The sequence below is a fragment of the Mobula hypostoma genome, chromosome 2 (genome assembly GCF_963921235.1).
Source record: "Mobula hypostoma chromosome 2, sMobHyp1.1, whole genome shotgun sequence".
Lineage (NCBI taxonomy): Eukaryota > Metazoa > Chordata > Chondrichthyes > Myliobatiformes > Myliobatidae > Mobula > Mobula hypostoma.
In genome coordinates, this window is record NC_086098.1 from 210,943,647 (window position 1) to 210,970,447 (window position 26,801).

The 26,801-nt window shown below is 39.9% G+C and overlaps 1 protein-coding gene across 3 annotated transcripts in view; it reads right to left on the reverse strand.

The window, feature by feature from the left end:
• nfatc2a (nuclear factor of activated T cells 2a) overlaps positions 1-26,801 on the reverse strand; it is a 167,405-nt gene that overhangs the window by 40,575 nt on the left and 100,029 nt on the right. For all 3 annotated transcript variants that reach the window (XM_063041478.1, XM_063041477.1, XM_063041476.1), the window contains exon 9: positions 24,838-25,686. In XM_063041478.1, the coding sequence (XP_062897548.1) occupies positions 24,838-25,686 (849 nt within the window). The remainder of the gene's footprint in view (positions 1-24,837; positions 25,687-26,801) is intronic.

The window sequence follows — 26,801 nt, forward strand, 5'->3', positions numbered from 1 at the left end:
GTCTGATAAGATCTCACTCATACTCTTCATATAGAAAGTGTGAAACTTTGAACTACTTGTATTATACATAAAGCCATTCAGCTATAAAATGAAAAAAAGACTAATAATTTCCCAGTGAACAGCCTTTGCTCAGAAATGAAAACCACTTGATGAAAAATATGCTCCTTTATGAAATTAAACTCAGATCAAATTGGTTAACAAAATCTTTACACTTTTCAACAGAACAAGGAAAGAGAGTTAACCTTCATAATACACACAAGAACATCTGCAGATGCTGGAAATCCAAAGCAACATTAAAAAATGCTGGTGAAACTCAGCAGAAGAGTGAATTTCAGTACAAAAATATAATTTGGAAAAGCAGCTAATGTGAACATAGTCATATACGTCCAATTATATTAAAGGAATTTCAGGTCAAAAAAAACATGGGGAATACAGATAGAAGATTTTTTCTTGCTGATTAGATACTGGGGAAATGGCATAATTCATGGCTTAAAGAGCGTAAGCCTCAAAAGACATTGCTGTAAACTTAGCTATGGTTTTGTGGAATCTCCTAGAGATTCTTATCAGGGATGCATTTAGCTTAGTGTTTCACAGTGAGGCCAGAACTTGAGGTGGTAAATCAAAAGGTTGAAAGATTTCACAGTTATTATCAAGTAAGGCAGAATGAATGTCATTCATTCAGATATTAAGAGAGCATTAAAATATATTTCAAAGCAAATCACATATTTCTAGGCTGCCAAACTAAAGGCAACCCGAAGCAGCAGCTCTGATGGAAATGATCACATATTCCCGTTTCAGCCTGCTACAGTTGAGAACCACAACTGCACCTAATGTCTGTACAGTTCGTAATGACGTTTTTATGCCATCAAACAATCTATCACAATTCTAAACTGACTGAAATAGACTGGACTGTGGCCAGCAGACTGTCCCCTTAAGAGGTCAGTGGAAATTAGGGTGTCACGCTCGGCTAATGGTGCATTTGAAAAAGAAAGAGTCTTTTGACCCCCAATACCAACTATCTTGCTGGCAAACGTACAGCCTCCGGTAAATAAATTTGAAGATCTCAGAGCTAGGGTACTGTGTCAGTGGGATAATAGGACCACCTGCCTATTTTGTTTCGTGGAATCTTGGTTAACCCCTTCCATTCTGGACACAGCAATTCAGATTGAAGGGTTCAAAATACACTGCCAAGATAGGACTGCTGAGTCTTTTAAAGCCAAAGACGGGGGTTTGCTTCATGATCCAATTCCCTGTGGTATACAACCATGGGGGTGCTAGCCCAGTCTTGCTTAACAGACTGAGAACACCTTACAATCAAGTTCTGTTCATTTTACCTGCCATGGGATGACCTTTTTGGAGGTGGTGTACATCCCACCACAGGCTACTGTCAAATAGGCTCTCGACACTAGGCATGATCAATAGACTTGAAACCACACATCCTGATTCCTTTCCCATCATTATGGGAGATTTTAACTAGACCAGCTTGAAAAACTCTCTGAATAATTACTACCAACAAATCGCTTGTAGCACCAAAAGAACCAACACACTGGACCACTGTTACACTACCATCAAGTGTGCTTACCGTGCTATCCCATGCCCACACTTTGAAACGACTGATCACCTGGCTGTACGTCTTCTCCTGAGACTGAAGATTACAGCACCAGTTGTGGGGACTATAAAGGTGTAGACAAGGGAGGCCCAGGAGCTCTTACAAGACTGCTTTGAATCAATGGAGTGGACTGTATTCAAGGATTCATCACAACTGTCACCGACTTCACAAAAACCTGTGTGAATGAGTGTGTGCCTGTGAGAACATACCATATATACTCAAATCAAAAGCTGTGAATGAACTAGAGGGTTTGTAGTCTGCTGAGGGCTACATCTGTGGCATTTAAGTTTGATGACCCAGGTCTGTACAAGAAAACAAGGTACAACTTGCGGAGGGCTATTTTAAGAGCTAGGAAACAATTCCAGGAGAGATTGAAGGTGACATTGGATGCTTGTCAACTCTGGCAGGGTTTGCAGAACTTTACGTCCTACAAAGCGATATCCAATATCATGAATGACAGTGATGCTTCACTTCCAAATGAGCTCAACATCTTTTTATGCTCACTTTGAAAGGGAAAATAAAACTACAGCTAAGAGGATTCCTGCAGCATTCTGTGACGCTGTGATCTCTGTTTCAGAGGTCAACATCAGGCAGTCTTTCATGAGGGTGAAACCTCAAAGAGTGGCAGGCCCCAGTAGAGTACCTGGTAAGGCTCTGAAAAATTGTGCCAATCAATTGGTGGGAGTGCTCAAAGACATTTTCCATCTCTCACTACTATAGTCAGAAGCTCCCACCTATTTCAAAGGGGCAACAGTTACACCAGTACCCAAGAAGAGTAGTGTGAGCTGTCTTAATGACTATTATCCAGTAGAGCTCACATCTACGGTGATGAAATGCTTTGAGAGGTTGGTCATGGCTAGAATCAACTCCTGTCTCAGCAAGGACCTGGACCATTTAAATTTACCTATCGTCACAACAGGTCTACGGCGGACGCAATCTCATTGGCTCTCCACACGGCCTTGGATCACCTGGATAATACAAATACCTATGTCAGAAAGCTGTTCATTGACTATAGCTCAGCGTTTAACACCATCATTCCTACTGTCCTGATCAAAAAGCTACAGAACCTAGGCGACTGAACCCCCCTCTGTAACTGGATTCCCAACTTCCTAATGGGAAGTCCACAATCTTGGTAATAACATCTCCACCTCACTGACAATCAACACTGGCGCACCTCGGGAATGTGTGCTTTGCTCACTGCTCTCGTCTCTCTACACTCTTGACTGTGTGGCTCAGCACAGCTCAAATGCCATCCATAAATTTGCTGATGATATTGTTGGTGGAATCTCAGATGGTGATGACAGGGTGTACAGGAGAGAGATATACCAGGTAGTTGAGCATTGTCACAGCACAACCATGCATTCAGAAAGGGTAAGATGAGGGAACACACAGAAGTCTTTATAGAGGGGGCAGAAGTGGAGAAAGTGAGCAGTTTCAACTTCCTGGGTGCTAATATCTCTGAGAATTTAACCTGATGTTAGCATATCGATGCAGCTATAAAGAAGGCAAGACAGCACTTATGTGTCATTAGGCGTCTGAGGAGATTTAGAATGTTACCTAAAACACTCTAAAATTTCTAAAGATGTACCATGTTAATCATTCTGTCTGGCAGCATCACCATCTGGAACAAGGGATGGGGTGCTACTGCACAGGATCGAAGTAAGCTGCCCAGAGTGGAAAAATTAGTCAGCTCCATAATGGGTACTAGCTTCCATAGTATCTGAGACAACTTCAAGGAGCAGTGGCCCCATCACCCAGGACATACCCTCTTCTCACTGTTACCATCAGAACGGAGGTACACAATGGCTATTTCTCTTTGCCATCTGATTTCTGAATGGACATAGAAACCATGAACACTACCTCACTACTTTTTTTTATTTATGTTTTTGCACAACTTATTTAACTTTTTGATATATGTCTATATACTTACTGCCATTCATTTTCTTTTCTTATATTATCATGTATTGCATTCGACGTTCCCTGCATTGTACTGCTGCCGCAAAGTTAACAAATTTCATGACATATACCAGTGATATTAAACCTGATTTTGGTCATTTACAAAGCAAAGATCACATTAAAGGTAGTACCTTATTCTATAATTTATTAATATAGTTATGCTAAAAACAAGGTTTTAAAAGGAAATAAGAGACCAGCATGGAGACCTAAGAAACAGATCTCTAGTATTTGTAATTTTTTGCAACATATGGATTAAAAGTTGTAGTAAAGTTCCTCCCCCCTGCCAAAAGTAAAGATCAGAGTTGGTGGAAGACTGGTGTGAAGCTTTTAATGTTTAAGAACATCTATAGTAGATAATGCAATAATGACTCCAGAGAAAATTTTGCATTGGGAAACTTTGCAGAAAGTAGAACAAGCAAGGTAATTTGGAATACCTAGAAATTAAACCCTATCGATAGCGTAATTCTAAAACCAATAGAATAATAGTGTAAAAAGTATGTTTCTGAGAATAAACACTTATACATATACTGCTTACAGTGTCTTTATTGAAAATAATTTGAGACCAATTTTAAAAAGTTAACATCAATATAAGTATTTAAAATATTATTGAAAACTTTTAAAATTTTGTCTCAACTGTTTGAACTCCCAGTGCAAAGAGGATAACAATTGCTCTGGATAATTGTGACATGACAGTCAAGTAAAAGGATTTCTGTAAATTAACTGTAAGATTATCAAATTCAGTTAATTTATATTACCGGACCAAGAATAGCAGGGTATGGGGAATCAAATGACATTAACTTGTGGAATAGAAATGAATGCATCCTTTGTATGGGAGGCACTGCAATTAAAATAATATCACAAGATACGGCCAAATAAAGAATGAGGATTCATGTAGCCCTAACACAAAATTATATCTTCTTAAAATATAGGCAGACACTTACGGAGATATTTCTGTAATTCTCAACATAGATGTATTTTGCTGAGAAATAAAAACTCTACAAGAAAGGTGATAGATTTATAAATTTCTAAGCAAGTTAAGGATGGTATCAAATTGCAAAAAAGAAATGGTTGACGGTATTTTGAGGATTACAGAGACTAGAAGACTGAAAATTTTAAAAACCTGCAAAGAATGATGTAGAAAGAAGAGGATGAAGAAGAGGGTCTCGAATATGAAAATGGGAGACAATTGGAACAACTAACTTCTGTCTTCTGTCACTAAAAACATTCTGCTTACAATAAAAATATAGAGGGAAATGGAAGGAGGTACTTAATACAACCATTACTACCAGAACAAGCTACAACGGAACTATAGACTTAAAGGATGTAGAACTAGAGTGCAGGCCTTCAGCTAGGGAAACTAATGGTCTTACTTTGCAGGACCTAAAGACCTGCATCCTAGGATCTTAACATGAGTGGATGTGGAGTTAATGGATGGATTGCTCTTGGTTTTCCAAGCTTCCCTTGATTCTAGAAAGGTGCCAATAAATTAGTACATGCAAATGTAATGTCCTGCAAGCAGGAAGGCATGAGTTAGTTAATGTAACATACACATTGGAAAATGTGCTAGACTCCATTATTAAGGAAGCAGCAGCAGGACATTTAAAAAATCATAAGGAAAACAGTTTTATGAAAGAGCAATAGTGTTTATCAAATTTATTAGAGTTCTTGCAGAAGGTAACAGACAGAATAGATATAGGAGATATTGTGATTTATAGTTCCAAACGGTGCTTAATAAGATGTCACATTAAAGTTTATTGCAAAAGGCAGCTTTGTGGGTTTTTCATGATCGTGGAAAGTCAATTGTCTAACAACAGGAAACAGAAGATCAAGATAAAAAAAATGTCCTGGTATAACCAATGGGGTGCAATGGGGTTCTGTGCTGAAGCTTCAACAATTAAGTCTATAGAAGTGGAACTAAATTTATCGTAGCCAGATTTGCTGATGATAGAAAATTAGATGCAAAACCACATTGTGAGGAAGATGAACAGTGTCTGGAAAAGGATTTTCAATTATATTAATCAGATGGGTGTAAATTCAGCAAATGAACTACAATGTAGGGAAAATTAAGGAATTCATTTTTGATAGGAAGAGAAACCAAATACATCTGTCCAGATGCCATTGTACAGAGGGACTTCTATTTTGAATTCTGGCCAAAATAAGCCCTGAAAATGGGACACTGCAGATTTAAGTGCATGTGCTATTACAATAAAACAGTAAGATTTACCTTCTTCTGTATACTAGCATTACCACAAGTCCTATCAGGCTATAAAACCCCAAGACCCATGTAGTCAGCTTTATGACAAAAGCTTTATTGGAATAATAACAAGCTGTATAAAGTTCTTTGAACAGTGCCCAGATACAATACCACTTTGATCATTGGTCCAAGGAGAGAAGAAAAATGGCACTCTTAGTATCAATCTGTGGGCAATAATTATGCATAAACTATGCAAAGGAGATTTCAATAACTTTTCGAAAAAATTCCAGAATACAGCAGATTAAACCACCAGAAGTTTCAATACTCACTTTAACAAGCTATGTTATTTTAGTAAGGTGAAGTTAGAGGGTATGGAGCCTAGAAAAGATTCTCCTCCAAATGAATATTTTGCAGTTACTTGGTAATTTTTAAAAGGGTGTTTCTGAAATGATATAGGATTTGTAGACAAAGACAACAGAAAGAATCTCAGCCTCATATGACTCCATTTTTTATATCACTTCTAGGCAATTATCAGCAGTGGATGTACTTAAAATAGGTAAAAATAACATCCATTGACTCTCCTCAATTCCTTCCTCCTCCCAGTATGGCAATGACAAGACTCTTAACAATGAACTGGAGCTCAGAGAATAAAGGCAAATACTGGTATGTTTCACAATAAATTCACAAATCTCCCTCAAAAGATTTCACAAATAATTGGTAAAAGCCAGGAATTTATTTTTCTAGTTAGATCTTACAGAGATGATTAGAAATAACAACGGATGGAAATATTTCTCTTTCTACTGTTACATGAAGAGCACAAGGCAAATTTGAACCTGTGCAAAATCATTTGCATTCCATTGAAAAAGCATAAAACTTATGGAAATTAAATAAAAAATTATAAAATGTAAACAAAATTTCCTTCACTCAATAAATCTATTGCATTATACTTAAAAGTAAATGTAGTAAATTATTTGAGAGATAAAATTCTGCAATATTGCAGAATTCTTGACCACATAAAAACCCAAGTTTATATGAGGTGCATGGATCAAATGCCTTAAAGTTGAATTTAGTATTATAATTATTACCTCTCTATACAAAACAACTACAAAAGAAATAACTGTATCAGAGTAGAATGGCACAGTGGCAAACATGATAAACTATTGTCCAGAGGCCTAGGAAATTAATTTAGAAAGTTCAAAATCTACAGAATAGATTTTAGTTTAAATTATTAAGAAAATTTGAAATTGATGCTCGGCAATAATGATAGTGAAACTACTTGTTTGTCCTTAATTCTTCAGTGGATCACTAATTGATATCAGGAATGAAATTGCTTTGCCCTCACCCATTCTAGTCTATATGTGATTCCAGTTCTACAATGAAGTGAGGTTAAATCTCAGCTGTCCTACATAAATAAAGGCATCCATTAGTCTTGCGAGACCATGGATCTGCATGTGGAAAGTCTTCACTCTCCAGGGCGCAGGCCTGGGCAAGGTTGTATGGAAGACCAGCAGTTGCCCATGCTGCAAGTCTCCCCTCTCCATGACACCAATGCTATCCAAGGAAAGGGCAGTAGGGCCCATACAGCTTGGCACCAGTGTCATCACAGAGCACTGTGTGATTAAGTGCCTTGCTCAAGGACACAACACATTCCCTTGGCTGGGGCTCAAACTCACGACTTTCAGGTAGCTAGTCCAATGCCTTAACCACTTGGCCACGTGCTCACTGTCCTACACAATGGCCGCAAAAAAAGACCACTTAGGGATGGCTTATAAATGTGGCCATGCTAGGATATCCACATCCTGTGAACAAATGACAGCCGAACTAAACTGGTGCACAAAGGTGTAATCGACCATCTTATGTAAATTACATACAGCAAAGACCACAGCAGATTCAAGATTCAACATTCAAGATAGCTTGTATCATTTCCAGTGCACAAGAGTAAAGGAGAATGAAATAACTGTTATTCCAAATCTAGTGCACCACAAAAAAGGACAATAAGATAAAGAACAAATTAATTAAAAACACAGTAAACATAAATACATGAGATAGTTTATATACATAGCTTGATTATTTGTACATCAAGTGGCACTAGGAGTATCTGTGCGTAAAGTGTCTCTGACAGGAAATGGTCAAGTAGTGTTGGGGGGGTGTGGGTTAGTGGGTGGAAGTATTGATCAGCCTTACTGCTTGGGGAAAGTAACTGTTTTAGAGTCTGGTGGTCCTAGTATGGATGCCATGTAGCCTCCTCCCTGGTGGGAGTGGGACAAACAGTCCATGAACAGGAATGGTGAGATCCTTTGTGCTATTAATGGCCTTTTTCTGACACTTTTCTGCATATATGTGCTTGTTGGCAGGTAGGTTGGTGCCGGTGATGTACAGGGCAGTTTTGACTACCCGTTATAAAGCTTTCCTGTCCGCCACAGTGCAGATTCCATACTATGCAGTGCTGCAGTATATTGGGATGCTCTCTACTGCACATCTGTAGTAGGGTGTGAGCATAGATATACGTAGCCCATCTCTCTTCAGCCTCCTCAGAAAGTGAAGGCATCGTTGAGCTTTCCTGACTGTGTAGAGAGCGCTTTGGGACAATGAGAGTTTGTGTGGGAGGTGCACTCCCAGGAGATTGAAACTGCTCAGTTTCCACTGCTGTGCTGCCAATATAAAGGAGTGCGAATGGTGCAAGTTCTACTGAAGTTTATAACATCTCCTTTGTCTTATTGATATTGAAGAAGAGGTTATTTGGCTTGCACCAGGCCTTGCGCTCTTCCATTTCCTCTCTGTAAGATGTCTCAACATTGTTGGTGATGAACCCTATGACTGCCCTTCATCGGTGAACTTGACAACATGATTACTCAGATGTTTGGCCATGTAGTCAAATGTGAACAGTGAGTGCCGTAATGGACAGCACATAGCCCTGTGTTGAGGATGAGGGGGAGGAAAGAGCATTAGTGCATCCTGACTGTCTGAGGTCTGTTGGTTAGAAGTCCAATACCCACCCAGTTGCACAGTGCTGAACTTAGATGGAGGACTATGAGTTTGCTCATCAAGGTCTGTGGGACAATATAGACAGATAGACAGACAGATAGATAGATATACTTTATTGATCCTGTGGGAAATTGGGTTTCGTTACAGCTGCACCAACCAAGAACAGAAAATAAATATAGCAATACAAAAACCACAAACAGTCAAACAACAATATGCAAACTATGCCAGATGGAAATAAGTCCAGGACCAGCCTATTGGCTCAGGGTGTCTGACCCTCCACGGGAGGAACTGCAAAGTTCGATGGCCACAGGCAGGAACAACATCCCATAACGCACTTCCGGTCAGCCCGAACAGTCTGGAAGCCCTCCATGGAAAAGTTTTGGTCGGATATGTCCTCGTGCAACCCTGTTTCAGTAAAACACATAACACTGCACTCACGAAATGTTCTCCCGCTCCTGGCTAGCGCCATCAACTCGTCCATTTTATTACCCACCGAACTCCTCCATAAGTCTCTGTTGTCTCGACCCGGTCCTCTTTCCTCGCCTTTGTGATCCCCCTCTGTGTGTTTTCCTCCAGATTTCAGCAGGGGTGTCCACCGCGCTGTTCGCTAAATCAGCCGGCATAAGCGCAATCAGCTGGTCCCTGGAATAAACAATGCGACTATACTGCTGCCCCGCTAATGAGACGTGTCCGAATGTAACTACTTCCAGCGCTAAAAACCCAAATAAAACTCTCTCCACCAGCATGTTAGAGAGGGTGCAGCTTCAACATGTTACCATGAAAAAAAATACACTCCAGAAATAGCACTCTGACATAAGTTTCCTTGGTTTGTTAGAGCCTAGTTCATGACAGATCCTATGGCATCTGTCGTAGAATGGCAGGAATGGAGTTTTTGATATGCACTATTACTCTGTTCAAAGCAGTTCATGATAATTGGTGTCAGTGCCATTGGGTGGTGGTCATTTAGTTCTGAAGTTGTAGGGTCCTTTGGACAGGGATGATGGTGGCAGATTTAAAGCATGTCGGGACAGCAGACTGGATGAGTGAAGTGTTGAAAATGTCTGTGAATACATCAGTGAGCTGGTGTATACACTCAGCCTGGGATGTTGTCTGGCCTAGGGGGTTGACTCTCTGCAGAGTCCTTCTCATGTCTGCTGCTGTGGAAGACAGTGGCTGCTTACCTGCGGGGGCGGGGGGGGGGGTTGATTTTGTGCTGGTGTTCTGTTGCATACCTCAAAGCGTGCATAAAAGTGATTTAGAACATCAGGGGAGGGAAGCATCACTGGTACAATCAATGCTGTTTCTCCTTGCATAGTCAGTAACGCCCTTGATGCCCAGCCACATACACCGACGACCGTCACTGGGCAGGTGTTCCTGAATTTTTTGTGCATAGGTGGTCTTTCCTCTCTTGATGCCTAAGATGAGGTTTCTCATGGCTGTTCTGAGTAATGTTATATCTCCAGACTTGAAGGTAGCATCCCAGGCTCTTAGTAGGGAGCACAGCTCTATGTCAGGCAGGGATTCTAGCTGAGCTGTGAGATGATTGTGGCTGAGGTACCAGCATCATCTAAGCACTTACAGAAGTAGCCATTGACAGAGGCACGTTCATCAAGGTTTGAGTCATTTTCATTTATAGTAGCCTTTCTATATACTTACCAGTAAATCCATTCAAAACAGTCCTGAGGCAGAGATGGCCTCATTAGACCATACACTGACGGCCCTCTTGACTCTTTTCTTCGTTTTCAGCACTGCTCGATATGTTATGATTAACATTATGGAGATGTGATCAGAAAGGCCAAGATAAGGGTGTGGGATGACTTTGTAAGTGCCGTATCCGTTTATATACTGCAAACATGCAAAATTATGTAAATTAAGGATCCCTGATGTGACATTGATGCCTCACTCATAGCTCCTGGCAGATTCATCTCTCCATTTTCATTTCATATCACAAGCATTGCAGTGAGTTCCCTCAATTGTAACACCATTTCTGGCTTTAGATCTCAGCACAAGGTGCTACAACGTTTGTCAGGTCCCTGCTCCCTGCGCTTTACACTCTTGTCTGGACAGCCTGTTCTGCCACTGCATTCTGCTGCATGGGGTGTGTTCTGTAGGTGCCAAGTGCAACAGTCACAGCAGAGCTGCACACCTAGTCCTGAAGGGAACCAAGGATTCCCATTCCAGCGCATGGAATGGTGTTGAAATACCATGGGGCTGTATTTAATGTTCAAATACTTTTTTTTCATTGGGGAATAAGAGCATAAGACCATAAGACATAGGAGCAGAAGTAGGCCATTCGGCCCATCGAGTCTGCTCCGCCATTCATTCCTGGGCTGATCCAATTCTTCCTGTTATCCCCACTCCCCTGTTTTCAGCCCTTACCCTTTGATGCCCTGGTTAATCAAGAACGTATCTATCTTTGCCTTAAATACACCCAGTGACTTGGCCTCCACAGCCACTCGTGGCAACAAATTCCACAGATTTACCACCCTCTGACTAAAGTAACTTTGCCACATCTCTGTTCTAAAAGGATGTCCTTCAATCCTGAGGTCACACCTTCTTGTCCTAGAATCCCCGACCATGGGAAATAACTTCACCATATCTAATCTGTTTTGGCCTTTTAACATTCAAAATGTTTCTATGAGATCCCCCCCTCATTCTCCTGAACTCCAGGGAATACAGCCCAAGAGCTGCCAGACTTTAACCTTTAACCTTTGATACCATGTCCAACCAAGAACCTGTCAAGCTCTGCCTTAAATACACTCAACAACCTGGCTTCTACAACTGCCTGTGGTAATAAATTTCACAAATTCACCACTCTCTGGCTAAAGAAATTTCTCCGCAACTCTGTTTTAAATGGATGCCCCTCCGTCCTGAGGCTGTGCTCTCTTGTCCTAGACTCCTCCACCATGGGGAATATCCTTTCCACGTCTACTCTGTCTGGGTCTTTCAACATTCAAAAGGTTTCAATAAAATCCAGGCTCATCCTCCTAAATTCCAGTGAGTACAGACCCAGAGTCATCAAATGGTCCTCGTATGATAACCGTTTCATTCCTGGAATCATCCTTGTGAACTTCCTCTGAACCCTCTCCAATGCCAGCACATCTTTTCTTAGATAAGAAGACCAAAACTGTTCACAATACTCAAGGTGAGGCCTCACCAGTGCCTTACAAAGCCTCAGCATCACATCCCTTCTCTTGTATTCTAGACCTCCTGAATGGCACAGGCATTGCCAGACATCCCACCTCTCCCGGAAGTTCCGGGAGTCTCCCGCATATGAATAGTGGTTCCCTGATGCCCGCAAATTATATACAATATCACGGAAATCAATTTTTTTGAGAGCGAGCGAGAGAAAGCAAGAGAGAGCGCGAGAGCGACCACGAGAGAGAGCGAGAGCAAGCAAGCCAGCGAGAGAGACAGCAAGTGAGCGAGAGAAAGCAAGCGAGAGCACGCGAGCGAGAGAGCGAGAGAGAGCGGGAGAGAGAAAGCAAGCGAGAGAGAGAGAGCGCGAGAGAGAAAGCAAGCGAGAGAGAGAGAGAGAGAGAGAAAGCAAGCAAGAGCGCCAGCAACCATGAGAGAGAGAGTGAGAGCGAGAGCACGCCATGGGAGAGTGTTCCAAAAAAAATATAAAATGTACATCACCCCAGACTACACTAAGGTGTACCCCTGCCTAATAGGTGTCAAAATAATGACAGTGTTGCTCGCTGCACTGTTTGCAACAGTGACTTTTCTGTTGCCCATGGTGGGTTAAGACTGTAAAAGACATGTTGAGGTGAGTTTAACTGGTGTCATTCGTTCATTAGCTTAGCTAACGTTATTTAAACTAGCTGGCTGGTTCCTAAGGAGCTGCTCTATTGCAGACATCCCACCTCTCCCGGGAGTCTCCCGCAAATTGATGGTGCTACCTCCCTGAAATGAGTTTTTGCAGGGTGGGATGTCTGCATTGCTGCTATCCTTGGCACCTATCCAATATACCAAAAAATACGGAATTCCAATTTGTAGGCAGAGATCTACAATTCAATGACCTTCTAAATTATATACTCAGCATAATATTAAATGTCTCCTCACGTAAGTCGCAGGATGGCTGTATATTTTATTCCTATTTTCTTTCTGTGAAAACAGTACTTAAATTTGGAAGGCATTAAGGTGCAGTTCCTGGGCTGAGATATGATACACATTGGATGGATTGGCAGGATAAATGCAGGGTGTCTTGCAATGTTCCAGCTTGTTTCTCTTACAGCTGGCAGAGACTACTGATAGCAGTCCCGTGTCATCATAAAGCAAAAGGGCTTAAAATCATACACACCTTGAGAACTATGAGAATGAGGCTTCAGAAGATTTGAAGGCTGCTCCAAAGCTTGGTAAATTATGCCACATGGATTCAGCTAAGCTTTTATGAACTTAACCAATTCACTTCCACTTTAAATGTATCCTGTTTTCCCTTTCCCTTTCCCTTTCCTAAGTTCCAGCAACAATCCTCTCCTTGCTACTTGTTCCTTCGTCACTCTTTATTTAAATAAAATCCAGATGCTGAACGACCAAGGACTGAGATTTAGCCAGAGAAAGCATTTTACATTCATGTTAACATCACCACCACTTGCTCCTCTCTCCCATCACCTCTGGATTAAAACTGCACCCTATGCTTTAGATTTCAGGTTTTTCGATGCTCGGTCTGCAGAGGATTAGTTTCCGTAGAGCAGGGTAACCTGAGAATAGGATTTGAAAACCTTGAAATCTTGTACCATTGAAATGAGTGCATTGTAAGCGAGATCAAGTCACTTCAATGGGTGAACTACGTGAGGCAGAAATATTGGAACTGTATCGAAAGGTGCTGCATTCATTTTGTTTGTAATCATGTTGAACAACATTTGATTTCATGAAATGTGCGTCTGCATTATGACATTTAGCAAGATTTACTTTCCCAGAGGTAACGTCTGAACTTTCTAAGCAAAGAAGAAAATCCAGGACAGCATAAAAGCAACATGAGAGAAGGCACAGGGCTAACTCTCAGGGAACCAATGCATTTGACTGATCTAACACAGCTGATAGTGAGTTTAAAGCCCATTCAAAAATCGCAACCCAATTTTATGAAACTTAGTAAAGTGCCTTTATTTAGCAACAGAACATAAAATATCTTTTTATCTCTTGGAAAACCTAGCTCTATAAAGACACGGGTAGTAAGGTTCCTCTCGACACCCGATGTTATAATTTCACTGTGTTTGATAACTGAATTACATTGATTTACTATGTTAAAACTGCACAATGAGACTGGAAAATGAATTATTTTGACAGAAATACTATGTGCTACATTTTAACTCTCAATTTCTTGTTTAACATCGGGTACATCAGTCTGAAACAGGTTCTCGAACGTAGCATGGATCTGAGAATCATAACTGTACATGATCTGAGGCCAAGCCAGTTGTGCCTCATTATTTTATAAATCATTGCTTTATGTATAACTTATTTATAAAGGAAGATTTATAAAGAGATCTTTGGATGCAAATTCCTTTAGCGTTTATTGAAGACAAAACTTCCCATGATGCACATTAATCATTATACTCTCACAGTAGCTGTTTTACTGTGATGTAAGTATCAGGACCTGCATCACGTTGTAAATTCTAGGCTCTTATGAATGAAACAATTACTGGACACTGGTTGTTAGTGTAAAATATTGCAAATAAAAGCAGTAGTGCTTTTATTTTTCCTTTTGCAAAATGTGCTTTTGCAATAACATTCCTGTTCCACAGCAGTTTCAGAGCCCCATAGGAGCCTGGATATTTCGGTAATTAAACTCTGACAAATAAAGCGCATTTTACCAGCCATTTAACTTTACTGAAATGTAGTGTATAATTCATGTAACACAACATGTTTGTGTCTTTTTAATTCCAGTGACTGGTTAATGAGTTGCCAAAAGGGGCAAATTATGTTGGGTTCATTGCTGCTGAATAGTTTTAGAATTAAACAAAACTATTTTTTAAACTTCAGCTAATAACTTTTTGCTTTAATTCTCTTTATTCTTCTCTCAAGTCATTAGTTCATTTGTAAATGTTATTTATTGAGTGTCTCCATATATATACAAATGTGTAGATTAAGACTCTACAGCTGAGATTAATTGCTGTATTACAATATCAATAACTTAAATAATACTTCTTACAAAAATGTCTGCGCACATGTTTTATTTCTTTGCCCAGTTGCTTTGCCTTAAACATTGGAAATGTATCCACAGAAATTAACTTTGAACAGAAAGAATAAATCCACATGTTAAGAACATGTTGGATATCCTGCTGCAATTTATAACATCTCAGTACTTCAATCTACCTCACTATGACGATAATTGGAACCGATATTCAGAAGAATCTACACGTTTTACTTCAGGTGGTGCAAATTCACATGCCAAATTTTTTAAAAAACAGATGCTTTATTGCATCCAAACTTTTTGTCTTAAAGGATAGAGATCTGCTTGGGTTTAAAATTAAAATCCTAGCCAACTCTGATCCAGCCACAAATAATGTGAATTTGGCCTGAAGATGTATAACCTTTTTATAGTTGGGGCTCCAATGGGGAACTAGGCTCTAAATAAAGTACTGAGCCCTTGTGAGTTTACTGGTAAACAGCTGATCTGAGGCTGTAGATTTAAATATTTTTGACACCCAACCCAGTCTGAACCCTATGTTGTCATATTCCATTTGGTTCTAGTCAACAAACCAGTTCAGTTCCTCTTTTTGGAATTTTTTTTAATATATGCTATGGGCCAAATTGGGCTGGGATGTTAATTTGAAACCCAAGCAGATCTCTCTGCTGAGGCAATAACGTATCAGTCTTTTTTTATTAAAGCTTGGATTCTCTGGGCTTATTCCACATGATACCCTAGCTGTGGTATGAAAAGATTTTCATTCAGTTGGAATGAGCTGGAGCCGAGATCCCAAAATATCAGATGTCGCTCTCATCTGCTGATGCTGGAAATCCAAAGCAACACGCACAAAATGCTGGAGGAACTCGGCAGATCAGGCAGCATCTATGGAACAGTAGACAGTCGATGTTTTGGGCCTAAACACTTCTTTGTGTCACTCTATTTGAATCACTATGGGACCTACAATAGTTCGAAAGAATCCACTACACTATGTTGACAGAGATTGGACATATCCTATAATATTGACTCAAGAAATACCTAGGCTGGCATAAATGTGAACTCTGGACTCCTGCCTGTTATTATTGAGGGTCAGGTAGCAAATTTTGCTCCCTTTCTCTTGCATTCATTTAACACATTTGGGCTAATGTCCTTCAATACTGGAACACTTCCACTGTTGTCACTAACGTGCGCAATAAGTATCTGTTATCACTCTAGTTTCTTCTTCCTTTTTTACAAATTAGATTGTTCTTGCAAGAAATACAATTCTATAAAGTAAATTATTCGAAGGGAAGATACAAGTTATTTGAGATAATCTGTGAATCTTATCCAAATACTGTGCTGATGTTTGATTTTGGCAGAAACTCTTTATAGTAGACACTCCAAAAGAGTATCAACATTCTCCATACCTTCACCATAATATAGAGATAAGCAATAAAGAAATGGAAACAGATGTCTTTTTAAACCTTCACTGCCATTACGACATTACGGCTGATTTGATCTTGGCTTCAGCTCCACTTTCCTCTGAATCTTAATTCCTCTATCATCATCTATAACCTTTGGATGGGACAGCCCGCAGGGTGGGCGATTGGCATGCAGAGTGAAAAATCTGGTGCCCACCAGAATTTATGCACTCAAAGAAAGTGCCTGATGTTTCTCGGCACAGGGATTTATATTCATATTTGAGCTTGGAGTTCATCATTTTCAGCTTTGAAGTGCGGGTTGAACTTGTGGAGTCAAACTTAGGGTGTAATGTCCAATGTTGCAACTTTAAGGAGCTACTCACTGCTCAGGCTGCCTCCATGCCAGCTTGGGCTGTTGTCTTGGTGGAATGGCAAGGCTTCCATGGATCACCGAACCCTTCGTTCTCTCTGTTGGGATAGCTGGATTTGTCTGCTTACCCTGCCTGTAGGCTGGATTATTATCACTCATGTCAAAATGCCAGGGATTCTTGCCTCAGATCTGCTCCAAAAGAATCTATAACCTGCTCCAGGAGATCACTGGGCCATCATCAGTAGTATAACAATGGCAGAAACACATAGAAGATAGTCATTAATGAATACAAAATGTGAATAATTCTGTGATATGGAACATAAATTATAGACTTGGTTTATAATCTTCATATTGTAGGGTTTTAGTTTTTGCACTTTGGCCAAGCAGTGACAGAGATGTGGTGAAGGGCATTTAAATTGTGGTTTTAGGCGAGTTTTTGGATGTGTTCTTCAAGGACAGCCCAGAAAGAAAAGCATAATCTACACATCCATTTGCCTTCCTTGGCGTCTACTCCATTCTTCCCTTTTACTATCTCTCCTGCACATCATCATCTAGCATCTGCTCCTCAGTTACCAATAATTCAGTAAAAGTAGAGCCTGCATGCAACAAGTCACCAGGAATCTTGACACCTACTTTGCAGTGTGTGGTTGAGAAACAAAGCTTCAGAATGACAGTGGTCTGCTCCAGAACATTTGGTTGTGTAATAAGCTTTTCACTGTATTTTACCCATGTATAGATTACTTCATCAGTGATAACTCATCACTCTCTGTTATGCTTTGCTGGTACCAATCTAGTTGGACCAGCCAAATGCCACTGAATAAAATTATTAATAAAATGACTTGGGAAACCAGTGTAAGAACAGTGGAAATTTGCTTGCTGATCCTTCATCCTAATGACTTGCTTCTCCATTCTCTGTTTTGGCATACAATTTATTCTCCTCTATCTTAGATTTCTGCTTAATAAATCAGCTTCCAATTGAAAGGTAAGATTGAAAAGAGCAATTAGAAAGCCAATTCCTTGCAAAAGGAAGAGCAGAATTTTTCTTATCTAAGTTGTTATGAGGATATATAGAAACATAGCTTTCTGTGCTTAGGATACTTTGCTCCACATTCTAATTTGTCAAAAGCAGCAAAAAAGGATTAAAATCGGAAATAAATGATATGTGCCCACAAAACTCACAAATACGAGAGGTGATTGATAAGTTTGTGGCCTAAGGTAGAAGGAGATGAGTTATACAGCTCTCATTATATGCACATGCAGTTCAACTCTTTGAGTGAAAATGCAGAAAGTTTGAAGTTAATAACTTATCTCCTTCTACCGTAGGCCACGAACTTATCAATCACCCCTGCTGTGGACACTTTCTGGAGGTCCAAGATCCGTATGCTCCACGACCGCTGGACTAAGTGTGTAAATGTAGGAGGGGACTATGTTGAAAAATAAATGTGCTAGGTTTTCTAAAATTGACTCCTTTTACCTTAGGCCACAAACTTATCAATCACCCCTCCTACTACAATTCATTAAAAACATGTCCACATTGCATGATTTCTCTTCATGGATGTTGTAGGAATATGTGCACTGCAACCTTATTTATCCCATTCAATGTAATGAAATTTATAATAAGTATGCAAGCTGTAACGATCATCTTCTGAGTAACATGCGAGCACTTGTGTTACCAAGCTGCTATCTGCGGGTATAAATAATCACCTATCATGTGACCATACTGTCAACTCTCAACATTGAAACCTCTTGTGAAGTAATAGCTTATCCTTGAATATTTTAGTGAAGCTTAAGCGTTCCTACAAATGAAATTTCGGTTACTATATTAATAAGCAGTGGTTTAATACAATGGACATTATACAGTATGCTAACACAATGAGATTTGATTTTGGCATACATCTGCCACGGAAGTAATGGGCTTACAGTTCACATAAGTTTTGTATTATGAGTGACTATGTAACATTTGAGCACCACGTTTGTCTGAAATTGCTATATTTCTGCTGCACAATTATACTTAACACAAGCTGTGCAGGGAACCTATGAGTGATAGTGGAGGTGGGGGTTGGGGTGTGGTGACAGCTGATTCCTAGAAAAGGGTCTGTCTATGTAGCGATTTTCCACAACACTAAACCACATAATCTGCACATGCATCAAGAAATGCGAAAATGTGAATTGAAAATAAAATATGTTCATTTATTTACTTTCTTTCATTTAAATTTTGTAAGAGAGGATTTTTATACCATATGCAAGACTGTTTTGTAGTTATTTTCAATTCTGTAATGGGGAATTTCTATTACTCAAAATATCGTAATGAGGGGATTGCCTTTATACATAGAGTTCAGAACATAGAACGGTATAGTACAGGAGTAGGCTCTTCAGACCGTGATGCTGTGCTAACCTAATTAAACAAATCCTTTCTGTCCACACAAAGTCCATACCCCTCTATTCTCTGCACATTTTTATGTTTCTCTAAGAGCCTCTTATACCCCTCGATTTGTATTTGCCTCCACTACCACACCAGGAAAAACATTCCAGGCACCCACAAACAACTGTGTGTAAAACTTGCTTGCACATCTCCTTTCACTTTACCCTCTCTCACCTTATACATACGGCCTATAGTATTAGACATTGCAATCCTGGGAAAAAGATACTGGCTGATTATTATATGCCTCTTACAAATTTATAACTGTCAATCACCTCTCCCCTCTGCTTCCACCTCTCCAGAAAAAGCAATATTTTACCAAGGTGGTCACACCTAAAGTACAGACTTCAGATGGAAGGGTGGTTATCAGAATACTTAAGGGCAATAGGCAGTCAGTGCAGGATCCACCCTCCCTCCCACAAGGCAATTCACCTCAACAAGTTTACCCTTTTGAATACTGCTAGGGGGTGGGGGGAATGACCTATCAGCTCTTAGTCAGTGGAACTGTGGCTGGCTCTGAGGTGCAGCAGGGAAGGTTAAAATCAATAGTGGTAGGGGATAGATGGGAGATATTGTGATCATTAAAGAGACACCAGAATGGTGTGTTGTCTTCCAACTGTTAGAATTTCAGAGCAATTGCAGAATATTCTTTGAGGAGGATGAGTAGCCAGAGGTTGTGCTGCATATTGGCACCGATATTTTGGTAGAAAGGGGATTAGTGGTCCTGTGCGGGTACTATAGGAAGGCTGAGAAGAAGGACTTTGAAGGCGAGAAATCTCAGGATTACTCCAGTGCCACATCCTGGTTCAGGCAGGAATTGAAAGATAGACCAGATAAATAAGTGGCTGAGGAACTGGTGCAGGAGTTTTTGGTTTTTGGATCATTGGAACCTCTTCTGGGGCAGGGGTGACCTGTACAAGAGGAATGGCCAGCACCCTGACTGAAGAGGAAATGATATCCTGGGTGGGAGGTTCCCTAATGCTACTTAGGAGGTTTTTAAGATAGTTTGGCAAGGGAGTGGGAACCAGAGCACTAGATCAGAAAATGGAGGGATTAAGAGGAAGATAAATATCATGACCAGTAAAACCAGGCAGCAGCAAGGTCACAGGCACGATGCAATAGATGTGTTGAAGTGTGTGTATTTTAAAGCTACGAGTATTATGGGTAAGGTTGATGAACTAGGTCAGCCGAGAGACCTTACAGTGGGAGAACAGTTCGGGAATCATGACTACAACTCCTAAATCTTAAGATAGATCTGGATAAGGATAAGGAAGAACCTTGTGGGTGAGTATTAAACTGGAGCAAGTTACATTATGTAAGTACTAGGCAGGAACTAGGGCCAGTTAATTTGGAACAGCTATTTTTGGGCAAGTCCACAGCTGACATGTGGAGGGTGTTTAAAGACCAACTGTACAGAATACAGGACAGGTATGTTCCAGTAAGAGGGGAGGACACAGACAGCAATGTAAGTGAAACTTGGATGTCAAGGGAGGTGGTATATTTAGTCAAGAAGGAAAACAAAATGCATGTAAGGTTTGGGAAGCCAAAATCAAACACAGCCCATGTGGATTATAAAGAAGCCAGAAATAAACTCAAAAGTAGAATTAAGAAAGCCAGGAGAGGCCATGTCAAGTTCTTGCCAAGTAGGATTAAAGAGAATCCCATGGCATTTCACACATATATCAAGAGCAAGAGGATAAATAGGGAGTGGGTAGGACTACTTAAGGATAAAGAGGGAACATGTGTTTGGAGGCAGAGGACGTGGATGAGGTTCAAAATGAGTACCTTGCCTAATAATTTACCAATGAGAAGGTTGTGGAGGATAGGTGCTGTACTGTTCAATGTTTTATGTTCTATTTTAACCTAAGTTTGTCCATCCTCGTCTCATAGCACATGCCCTCTAATCCAGGCAGCATCCTAGTAAACCTCTTCTGCACCCTCTCCAAAGCCTCCACATCCTCGGAAACCTCTTCTACACCCTCTCCAAAGCCTCCACATCCTCGTAAACCTCTTCTACACCCTCTCCAAAGCCTCCACATCCTAGTAAACCTCTTCTGCACCCTCTCCAAAGCCTCCACATCCTTCTTGTAATAATAACAGGTAACAAATATCTGTTATTAACACTAGAATTTTTAAACTGCCTATTTTTATTCGTTCCTATTTTCCAGTTGGATCACAGATGAGCACCTCAGACTGTTTTTCTTTGTTTTTCTTAATGATTAATCTAAAAAGAGAAATTGAAAAACAAGAAAAATATAAAAGTGGAATTCTGAAATTTAAATAGAAAATGCTGGATGCATTTAGCAGTTCTGATGAAAAATCAACAACCTGAAAAATTAACTGTGCTTCTCTTTCCTTCGATGCTGCTTGACCTCGAAGCATTTCATCATTTTTTTTTTTGTTTTTATTTTAATCTAGAAGTTGCTTACAACTGAAGAAATAGCTTGATAGTTATTTTTGAAGTCAATAGTTGCACAACATACTGTATATCCAATGTCAAATTCACATATTACTCTGATAGGATGCTTTGGAAACTCTTCTTCATTGATTCCCCTCCACTGGACATTTTGTTGGTACTACTACAGTCTCGTGGTTCCATTTTGAACTACGTAATCGTGCCTGAAGCATTTTTTAATAATGGATCCCCTTCCGGTGCCTGTACTATTGTATTTGGACATTCCCTTGCCCATCTCCTCTGCCATATTGTCTCTTGTTGCACATTAGTATCATCACATATATAGTCTAAGCTGATGAAATCCAGCTGTTTCTCTCTTGACTCTTTCACTGCTTCTTTTATTATATTCTATGGCATCAAGTCTCGGTTGGACTGCAACTTCCTCCAGCTAAATCATAGTAATATCGAAGCCACTGTATTTTTCCTCTCTACCCCACAACTAAATGTACTTCCCTTCCAGGACACTTCTTCAAGCTGGCTTATGCTGCTTGTAACCTCAGTGACTTAATCAGAGGTAACTTTCAGACCCAGGTCATGCTCATCACAATGACTGCTTTTCCCCTCTCTTGCCTCCACGTTAGTCCCATCCACCAATGAAATTTTCATCCATGCTTTTGTCACCACTACACCAATTGAGTCTGGTGTTGTATTTTGTCAGTCCAACATCTTGTATTTTATATGGGTGTTTGTAAATCTACTCTGCTTGGTCATATTTACTATCATAGAACCAGTCCAACGTTGTGCAGTTTTTTGTTGAAGCAGCTTACACAACATAGAAGAGTTAAAATTGCATCTGAGAGCTCTTTTGTTATCCTGTGATTGGATGAGTCATTTGGAGCACAAAAGGGCTTAACTCAGTCTAAGTATATGGCATGTATCCTGGTTTCACCGTGAATAGTTCTCATGATACAACTGGAAAAGAAGGCCAACTAAATCAAGGAAGGTTCATTCTCCTGAGTATAGTTCAATCCTTTCAGCAAACAATACAGCATGAGAGGAACAGAAGAGAGCACGACCACAGTTACTTGATGCTTCCATTGATTAAGTTACTTCTTGACGATGATTCAAACAATGGTCTTCATATCAATGATAGCTGGAGCTCAAGGAATGGTTCCAATGCCTTTAGTAGATAAGGGTTATGTGACAATTCACAACAAAAAATTAGTAAGAAAGTTAAAACCAGCTCAACAATGCATTGACTGGAAGTGTGAAAATTATGTACACACAGAACTTGCTGTTATGCCAAATTCAACCAACATTTTAACCAGTCTGGCTTGGCACAAGAGAAACTAGGGCACAGATTGAATGCCCTATTTTCACCCGAGCGAACAAGACTAATATAAAAGAGGAATAAATGTGAAGTACCTGTGTATCATTCCAGTTAGGTTGTCATTATATTGTTTAGCTGCATGGAGAGTCTATTAAATGGAGGTAAGAGTCTGAATAGACTGACAAATGCTGAGAATGGAGGAATTCAGCCAAAAGTACGGGATGAATCCAATAAGAAGCAAATAAAATGCAGTATGTGTTTTTTTTTGCCAGTAACCAACCTAAATCATCAAAAGATTCCTTGGTTGAGATATTGCAATTATCAGAAAAGCATAGCGTTTAGAAATTGTGACTGCTGAATGGCTTCCAGGAATCTGGGAATTAAAAAGCTCCCTATTATTCTTGGTAAGCATGTTTGTTGAGGATAAAGGTGCCTGGCTCCAGCTGACCACATGAAAGGCTCATCTGCTTGCAATTCTACGTCAGATTTGCACTAACATTTTGCTAAATAATGTAAATAAGATTTTATGCTTTACTGTGTCTGGAAGTTATATAATCATCTAAGGTTTCATAACCACACCCAATACTGTCCTCACCTGACAGCTACACAAAAGCACAGGAATAAAAAATAGATGGAACTTCAACTGGTAATATTCTATACGTCAGAAGTTTGGGCACTTTAGGGGAATGCATTGTTCAAACTTAACAATTTGTAAATGATAAACTAACACAATAGAGCTTTTTTGCAACTACTTATTCCAGTGAGACAGCAAATCTAGCATGGGGAATCTTTTACGTTTCTAAAACTTTCCAGCAGAAGTTTTTGGCTTGAATGATTTTTTTTTCTTTTATCTTTGAACTATGTTATAAGCAAATCTTCCAACTTTTATACTTCACGTTTTCAGATCCTTTCATATGAGCTTCAAGTACCTAATAAATCTGCATGTGTTTACGTGTTTTAGTTAGTACTGTATCATCAAAAACTGGACACAAGCATCGGTTAAAAATGTAATGCCTGAAAGGCTAGACATAACACTGTTTTAGAACACAAGCCCCAGTATGATCAATTTATACAAATGCCAATTGTGGGGACTCAAAGAAGGATATTTAGAGTGAGCACAACTGATTATGTTCTTCAAGTGCCACGTATGGGAAGTTATATTAGGTTCTACCAGCAAGGGCATACCTGAGATCATAATCACCTACCACTGAATATTTCACACATGCTGGCAGTTTACTTAATGGTGAGGTCCAGAATAATTCTCCAGTTAATTTCATTTGAATTGGAAAGCTCAGGGTAAAATAACAAATCAACCAGCAGTTTACTTACCTTCAAGCTTCTTAATACAGTTGTGTAAAGTCACAAATTAGTTTGTGGATAATGTAAATATAGATAAGACACAACTCATTAAAAGGGAAGCACAGCTCTAAGGTAGGACTGACATATTTTATACCATGAACATTGCATTACCATGCCAAAAAAGGTAATATTTTGCCCTGTAAATTCAGCCTCCATAATTAAGTTCTAAATCGAACTGTGGCAAACTTTTTTTTGTAGCTTTTTTTGCTAATTTCAAAATTAAGTCATTTTAAGCAGTCTTATTCAGTTCTAGTGAGAATATGTCACAATGAGGGGGTAATATGTTACTTATTCATGTTAGAAGTGTTTCAAATATGAGGAAAGCTGGTCCGGAAATTTAAATATACCCGAGCAGGTTGGAGGAGGCATCATCCTGTGATTAAGACATAAGCTACATTTCAGAATTGTGTAGGTAGCAGTTTGCCTCACACTTAAGCTTTTCACATCTTTGCAGAAAGCTGTCAATTACCAAAAAAAAAAACAGCAGAGGTGGACTCAGTTTCCTAGTCTGGTAATACTGATATCACTCATCTTTACTGAGTACAAAATACTTGAACAGAATCTGTCTTCATCAAGGTACTTAAAGAATATTATTTATTCTTTTATTATTATTAACTAGGGGTGGGTGATGATTTAGATAGGTCACTTGTCTTTAATTACGTCAATGTCTTTAAAACAAGAACTGGTGCTTACCATCATCCAGGTATGCCTGGTCCAGGTTCTGTGGTTCCTGCTTCACTGTGACTCCAATACTTGTAGTTTCTTTCTCCTGTTGATCCATGATCAATGTTGCAAGCTGACTTGGTGAGGGTCTGTTTTTGGAAGCCTTCTGGATTGTATTGGATGGTTGGTGCTGTTGCTGAATCACAGCTGGATATTGATTTGGACTATTTTTTTGCACATGATGTACTGGCTGTGGTGTAGTGGATCGCACAATAGGCACGTGGGCATCATTCTCTGAATACACTTGTTGCTGGTAATCCTGGTGGCTGTTGTATCTCAAAGGCTGGCTAGTAGGTGAATGATGAATCATTGATGATAATTGCTGATGGGTTGGGGAATGCTGTATCATGGATGACTGATGGCTGGTTGGAGAATTTTGGATCATGGAAGAAGCCTCGCGGTTGTTTGGGGAATGATGAATTATCAGAGAAGATTGATTGGTAGGAGACTGGTGCAGCATTGAAGACTGGGCAGGTGACCCAGTATGTACCAACACAGATCTGTGTGCATCTGGAATTACGGGAATTGAAGGCACCATTACGGCAGAGGGTTGATAGCCAAGATGATTTGGACTGCCACCTTTTGACCTCTGATAGACTCCTCCAATTGGATTCTGCTGCTGATATTTAGAATCATGTGGAGAGAATCCAGAACGACAGGACGTCATGCTTCCCCCAAGACATGAAGTGGGGTTAGTGACCATAACAGGGGTCATGACCTGCTGTGTATAATAATATGGAGACATGGTTCCATGATGTACAGCACTGCAGAATATGGCACCTTTACACTCATCAATAGGTTCTGTTTTAATGACAGGCACTGAAAAAAATACACAAGAAACATATTTAGCCTTGATATCATTAACATTACTTAGCTTCCAAACAACCAGTAGTCTACAACATTCACTTAATATTTGGTTTCTTAAAACCAAAGTATTTGCTTACATTCATCTATATCGGTGAGCAGAAATCAGTGAAGTTGCCATTACTAGAGAGAAGGTGCTTGGGAAATTGTAAAGTCTGAAGTTAGATGAGTCAGCTGGACCACATGGTCTACACCCCAGGGTTGTGAAAGTGGTGGCTGAAGAGATTGTGGAAGCATTAGTAATGATCTTTCAAGAATCAATGAATTGTAGCATGGAGGACTGGAAAATTGCAAATGTCACTCCGCTTTTCAGGAAGAGAGAGAGGCAAAAGGAAGGAAATTATAGACCAGTTAGCCTGAACTCAGTGGTTCAGAAGATGTTGGAGTCGTTTGTTAAAGATGCGGTTTCAGGGTACTTGGCAACACATGATATAATAGGCAAAAGTCAGCATGGCTTCCTCAAGGGAAGAACTTGCCTGACAAATCTGTTGGAATTCTTTGAAGAAGTAACAAGCAGGATAGGCAAAAAAGAATCAGATGTTGTGTACTTGGATTTTCAGAAGGCTTTTGACAAGGTGCAACATGTGAGGCTGTTAAACAAATTAAGAGCCCATGGTATTACAGTAAAGATGCTAGCATGGGTAGAGCATTAGCTGATTGGCTGGAGACAAAGAGTGGGAATAAAGGTAGTCTTTTCTGGTTGACTGCCCCTAACCATTGGTGTTCCATAGGGGTCTGTGTTGGGGCCGCTTCTTTTTACTTTATATGTCAATGATTTGAATGAAGGAATTGATGGCTTTGTGGCCAAGTCTGTGAATGATATGAAGGTAGGTGGGAGGACATATAGTGTTGAGGAACTAGAGGTTACAGAAGGACTTAGATAGATCAGAAGAATGGGCAAAGAAGTGGCAGATGGAACCAGGTTTTGGAAAGTGTGTGGTCATGCACTTTGGTGGAAGAAATAAACTATTTTCTGAATGGAGAGAAAATTCAAAACTCTGAGGTGAAATGCTAATTTGTAGGTTGAGTCAGTGGTGAGTAAGGCAAATGCAAGGTTAGCATTCATTTTG